Consider the following 6,071-nt stretch of genomic DNA (forward strand, 5'->3'; position numbering starts at 1 on the left):
CTCATGCCAACAGCGATTTAGTGCCACAACTATGTCATTTTCATTGTTGGCTACCTGTGACTGATGTGTCATCGAGGGGGTGATGATGATAATGTTGTGGTGGTGTCCATGCTAACTAGATAACTCGTCTTTTTAAAGAAAAGCCGTCATGACTAGCTTTATTTATATCATATGATAGTTATATTGTCCATGAGCTTGCTAACTTGATAGCCATGGGGCTCATTATCTAACTAAAAAAAGTTATTACAATAACTATAGTTTGCTAACACATGCACAGATTGATTAAAATAACGAAAACAATGCTTAAACGGGACCCTCCTTATTGTTGTAGCTATATCCACACACTCCATAAAAATCGCCGCTGTAGCATCCCATCATTTTACAATACAACAATACTTTTTTTTAGAAGATAAGAACTTTTTTTGACCTGTAGACTTTTTTATTAAAAAAGATAAGAATTCCTTTGTTATTTATGAGATGAAACATGTTCTGGTGGCCGTTGGATGTTATTTGGATGGCAGGGATTGGATGATTACTTAGTGGCTCAGCCTAAGTTAATTAGAGAACCCCCACTACACACCACACCATCGGAGGAGACACACGCCGCATCCCACATCCAACGCCGCCGCCGCCGCCGCCCCGCCCCGCCGTCGGCGTCATGCTCCACCTCCGGCAGCGCGTCCTCTCCCATCTCCTCTCCGCCGCTCCCCATCCTTCCACCTCCATACTCCTCCCTTTCCAGCGCCTCCTCTCAGCCGCCGCGTCCGCCATTTCCCCGAACCCTAGCTTCGCCGTCGAGGAGTACCTCGTCTCCACCTGCGGCCTCACCCGTGCGCAGGCACTCAAGGCCTCCGCCAAGCTCTCCCACCTTAAGTCCCCCGCCAAGCCCGACGCTGTCCTCGCCTTCCTCGCCGGCCTAGGCCTCTCCGGCGCTGATGTCGCGGCCGTCGTCGCTAGGGACCCACAGATCCTCTGCGCCAAAGTGGAGACAACCCTGTCCCCCATCGTCGCTGGGCTCACCGGCCTCGGCCTGTCAAATGCTGAGATTGCGCGCCTCGTCTCGCTCGCCCCCGCCCACTTCCGCTGCAGATCCGTCGTCTCCAAGCTAGAGTACTACCTTCCACTCTTCGGCCCCATCGATAACTTGCTCCGGCCGCTCAAACATGTCCTCCGCTCTGACCTCGAGAGGGTGGTCAAGCCAAATGTCAAGCTCCTAGCAGAGTGCGGGCTAAGTGCTTGTGAAATTGCCAGGCTGTTCATCGGTGCGCCGAGGATGTTTACCGCCAAACCAGGGCGCGTCCTGGCGATGGTTGCGTGCGCCGAAGGTATAGGTGTGCCCCGTGGCTCTGGAATGTTCAGGCAAGCGCTGCATGCTGTCTCATACATCAGCGAGGACAAGATCGCTGCCAAAGTGGACTACTTGAAGAAGACGTTTAGGTGGTCGGATGCCGAGGTTGGCATTGCTGTGTCCAAGGGGCCGTTTATACTGGCGAGGTCAAAGGACATGCTGAAGCGCAGGTCCGACTTCCTTATCTCTGAGGTGGGGTTGCAGCCGGCCTACATTGCTCATTGCCCGGCTATGCTCACCTACAGCCTGGAGGGCCGGCTCAGGCCCCGCTACTATGTTGTCAAATTTCTCAAGGAAAATGGATTGCTAGAGCACGGGCGGGGCTACTATACAACACTGGTTAAGACTGAGAAGGTTTTCATGGAAAAGTTCATCTGCCCACACAAGGAAGCCGCACCACACCTCGCTGAAGACTACGCGGCTGCTTGCAAAGGGGAAGTGCCGGCTAGATTCAGATTTACATGAACCAAGAATGGGCTATGAAAATTGGTAAACCGTGTACGGTGCAACATAGTTTTCATTGTGCAGGAAGCTGGTAATTCCTATTTTGGTATACTTTGCCTAACTGGATGTTGGTTGTCTGCTCTGTTAGATGCTGGTATGGTCATTGCCAACGCTTGATGATATAAAACTGATAATTTCAATCCTGATATGTTAGTGTTATCATTTAGTAGAGCAGAAACCATGACTTGGTTGTGAACTTGTTCATCCTCATGCCATTTTATTTATAACTTGGAACTAAGTGAGAGCATGCCATTCTGCATTGCATTAAAATTTCTATTTTGAAATTTAATGCATTCTGGGCGATGTTGGCTTGCACCGATGGCATTGGTGTGCCCCGTGACTCTGGGATGTTCAGACACACCCTGTGCATTGTCGCATTCCTTGGCGGGAAAAATATCACTGCCAAAATGGAGTACCTGAAGAAGGCGTTCAGGTTGACTGATGCCGAGGGTGAGTATTCCTGTGTCTAAGGTTCTGATTTTGTTGAGGGCGTCCAAAGAATCGCTTCAGCGAAGGTTTGAGTTCCTCATCTCTGATTGGGGTTGGAACAGGCTTGTGCATTGCTTATGGCCAAGCCATGTTCTTTTATAGCCTGGAGGGCGCGCTGAAATCTTTTTTTTGCTGTAAAGTTTCTTACGGCAATTAACAAATTTAAATGCTTACTGCACCATAAAGGTTTTGCTTGGCACTGTAAGCTGGCAAGCTTTGTTTCAGTGTTCTTGCCTACAAGATGTTGGTTGTCCGGTATGGTATGTCTGTCGCATGCAAGTAATTATTTCCATGAGTCCTCATATGTCCGTGTCATCATATTTTTTTTCTGACTGTCTGTTCTGGACCCTTTTTTTGGGAACAAATTGGACTTGCTGATGGCCACAACACATTGATCAATCCAAGGATGCAGTTTTGATCTAGTTGCTTGCTCTAGTTTGTGTGAGCTGAATATCTTCTTTATGCTGTATCTTTCTTTGAAGGTATTAAATGATGTGAAAGTAATTCTTGCTTTACTACCTTGTAGCAGTTTTTTCCTTTATTGTGCTCCTGTAATTTCTGAGTGGCCTACTGACTGACACTTTCAGTTTTAGTGACAATTGATCTCTGAACACTGCAGTTGTAGAGTTTTATATAAGTCTACCATCTCAGGTTTGCTTAATCAGGGCTTGTCATGATTTATGCCCAGCAAATGGTTAGAATATTTACCTCTGTTTAGTCTGTAACTGGTTACATCGTAGGGAATGTTTACCTATGATTTATGCAAACCAGAGTTAGGCATTAACAGAGCTTGCTTGCACTAGATGGCATCTGTTTCTCTGTGTTGTAGAAGTATATTTTCACAACTATATCAATTTTGTACTGCCGACCTTTATATCAAAACTTATTAATGCAAGATGTGATACTGGACAACATGAATTTTCTGCTACCCAGAATTTTACCGCCCCGATACCAGATGCTGAATCTATCTGCATGTTTAACAATTTTTGTGCACATTATGCTTTGCTTCCATGTTTCGTTGGCTTCTAAACTCCTCTTTTCATTTAGGCATGAATGTGCTTCTGAACTCCATACTTTCTTATTGTATTTTCTAGCTTATGAGATGACAGCAAAATCATATCTTACGGCTTGTCCTATGCAAAATTCCATGTTTTATATGGTTGCTGATTGATCAACTACAGTGCTTGAGAGCTTTAATTAGGTAGCGGTCCATTGATTCGCTAGGTAATGATGCAGTTGAGCTATTAAGATTTTAGAGACCGGCTGTAGACAATCATTTACATTTCCTGTCACAGGCCACTGTGGTTATCTTGCAAGACCATCCTCCCTTGCTATGTTAGCATTCTCATTATCTGCAGGATTTTTGGAATCTGTGGGCATGCACCCGCACATCCCCATGATGAGTAAATATCCCTTTGACCAAGTGCTGATTTCTTTTGTGTAATTCTATGTCTGTATTGTTTTTTATGCCCTTTTTATGTCCTTTTGACCATGTACTTTTGACTTCACAACTTTTCAAATCCTGAGCACTCTGTCTAGTACTCCCTCCGTCCCAAAGTAAGTGTCTCAACTTTGTACTAACTTTAGTACAAGTTGTACTAAAGTTAAGACACTTATTTTGGGACGGAGGGAGTACGAGACAAACTCTTAAGAATTCAATTCAACCTAGGGAGATTTTCATTTCTTCCTGTCTCAAACCACTCAATACTCATACAAATATCCTTTTGTAGGCGCCAACGGTCATGTATGCCATTTAAACACGATTCAGAGCATAAGTGTACATGATTCAGAGTAGTTACTAGTAGAATACTTGAGATGAGCATGCTACTATTACGAAGAGAGAACTGCAAACCATACCATGAAACGAAGATTAACAACAGCCACTACCGCCTTCTTTTTTATGGGGTACTATATATGTTTTTCAATCCGAGGATTCAGTTTTGATCCAGTTTGTTGGTTGCTTGTTCTCATTCTTGTGAGCTGAAAATCTTGGTTCTTTCTGCAGTATCTTTTTTTGAAGCGATTAACTGCTTTGAAAGTAATTCATGCTTTACTAGTCTGTATCAGATTTTTTTTTCCTCCTGTATTTTTAATGGCCTATTGGCTGATACATTTAGTTCTAGGGACAAGTGATCTCAAAACTGAATAATGCAGTTGTGCATTTTCTATGTCAAAATTCAGCACATATGGATGACAATTCTGCATCTGCTTTGTTCTGAATTGAATTACGCTTTGGTTTACGTTCTCATCTATATGTTGTAGCCTGAACCTTAGTCAAGGCAACATTTTGAGAGATACAAACTCACACGTTTGTGCTTGCAAGCCATTGGGGAAGCCACCGGCCCGGGAGCGTGTTGATCAAATCTTCCCGCCGCCTTCTCCTCGCCCTGATCTTCTGAATGTTTACTGTTTGGTAGCCGGCATAGAAGAGCTGCTGACTGGTAGGCATAGTGCACACTCGATGAATTTGTGTTCAATACCAAGAAAAAATGTTCGTTGACATATATATATTTCAAAAAAAAAATCTATTTTTTTCCAATTATTTTCAGTGCAAATCTCAAAAGTTGGTTTTTTTTAGCAGTAATCTCAAAAGTTGGTGCGCCAATATTCTCACATCAGAAGTTGGCGCCGAAAGCTGGGCTTCACTCGCAAGTTGGGCTTCTTTGGAAGCGCAAGAAGAGTGACAAGGCTAAAGCCCACTTGGCCACGCAGCAAAAGCCTGTGGAGTCTTCTATTCTCCAATCCCCTCGCCGCCGCCGCCGCCGCCGCCGCCCCAAGACCCCAACCCCCTCGCCGCCGGTGCCGGCGCGGCCGCCATGCTCCGCCTCCGCAGCTGCTGCATCGTCGCCCGACTCATCTCTCCCCCCTCCGCGTCTTCCATCCCTCCTCTCCACCGCCTCCTCTCCACCACGGTCCCGGTTCCGGCAAACCCTGGCTTCGCCGTGGAGGAGTACCTGGTCGAGACCTGCGGCCTCACCCGAGCACAAGCGCTCAAGGCCTCCGCAAAGCTCTCCCACCTCAAGTCCCCCGCCAAGCCAGACGCCGGCCTCGGCCTCTCCGGCGCCGACGTCGCCGCCCTCGTCGCGCGGGATCCCAAGTTCCTCTGCGCCGGCGTGGAGACGACCCTGTCCCCCATCGTCGTCGAGCTCACGGGCCTCGGGCTGTCCCCTTGTGACATCGCCCGGCTCCTCACGCTCGCTGCCAACACCCACCTCCGCAACAAATCCGTCGTCTCCAAGGTGGACTACTACCTGCGCCTCTTCGGCTCCTTTGAGGAATTCCTCCGGGCGTTCAAACGTAACCATCATCTCCTCTCGTGCAGCCTCGAGAGGGTGGTCAAGCGGAACGTCGGGTTACTGCAGGAGTGCACGCTAGGTGCTTGTGATATTGGCAAGCTAGCCGTGTCTGTGCCAAGGATGCTCACCGCCAATGTGGAGCAAATCCGGGAGATGGTGGCCAGTGCTGAAGCTTTAGGTGTGCCTCGCGGGTCTGGGATGTTCAGGCATGCTCTGCGCTCTGTTGCATTCCTCGGCGAGGAGAAGATCGCCTCCAGAACGGACTACTTGAAGAAGACGTTTAGGTGGTCGGATGCCGAGGTTGGGATTGCTGTGTCCAAGGGTCCATTTGTGCTCGTGTCGTCAAAGGACACGCTGAAGCGCAGGTCTGAGTTCCTTATCTCTGAGGTGGGGTTGGAGCCAGCGTACATTGCTCGCCACCCATCATTGCTCAG

The 6,071-nt window shown here is 47.6% G+C and overlaps 1 protein-coding gene across 1 annotated transcript; it reads left to right on the forward strand.

Annotated features, from left to right (window-relative positions):
* Window positions 1-580: 580 nt before the first annotated feature.
* Window positions 581-1,998, forward strand: LOC123131631 (transcription termination factor MTERF9, chloroplastic). Its single transcript, XM_044551298.1, has one exon. The coding sequence runs from the start codon at window positions 659-661 to the stop codon at window positions 1,811-1,813; it is 1,155 nt and encodes a 384-aa protein (XP_044407233.1). The 5' UTR covers window positions 581-658; the 3' UTR covers window positions 1,814-1,998.
* Window positions 1,999-6,071: the final 4,073 nt, after the last annotated feature.

This window comes from Triticum aestivum, chromosome 6A, assembly GCF_018294505.1.
Source record: "Triticum aestivum cultivar Chinese Spring chromosome 6A, IWGSC CS RefSeq v2.1, whole genome shotgun sequence".
NCBI classification, from domain to species: Eukaryota; Viridiplantae; Streptophyta; class Magnoliopsida; order Poales; family Poaceae; genus Triticum; species Triticum aestivum.

What these genes read in the sequence shown, in the direction of transcription:
- LOC123131631 (XM_044551298.1), top strand. Translation starts at nt 659, where the DNA reads ATGCTCCACCTCCGGCAGCGCGTCCTCTCCCATCTCCTCTCCGCCGCT.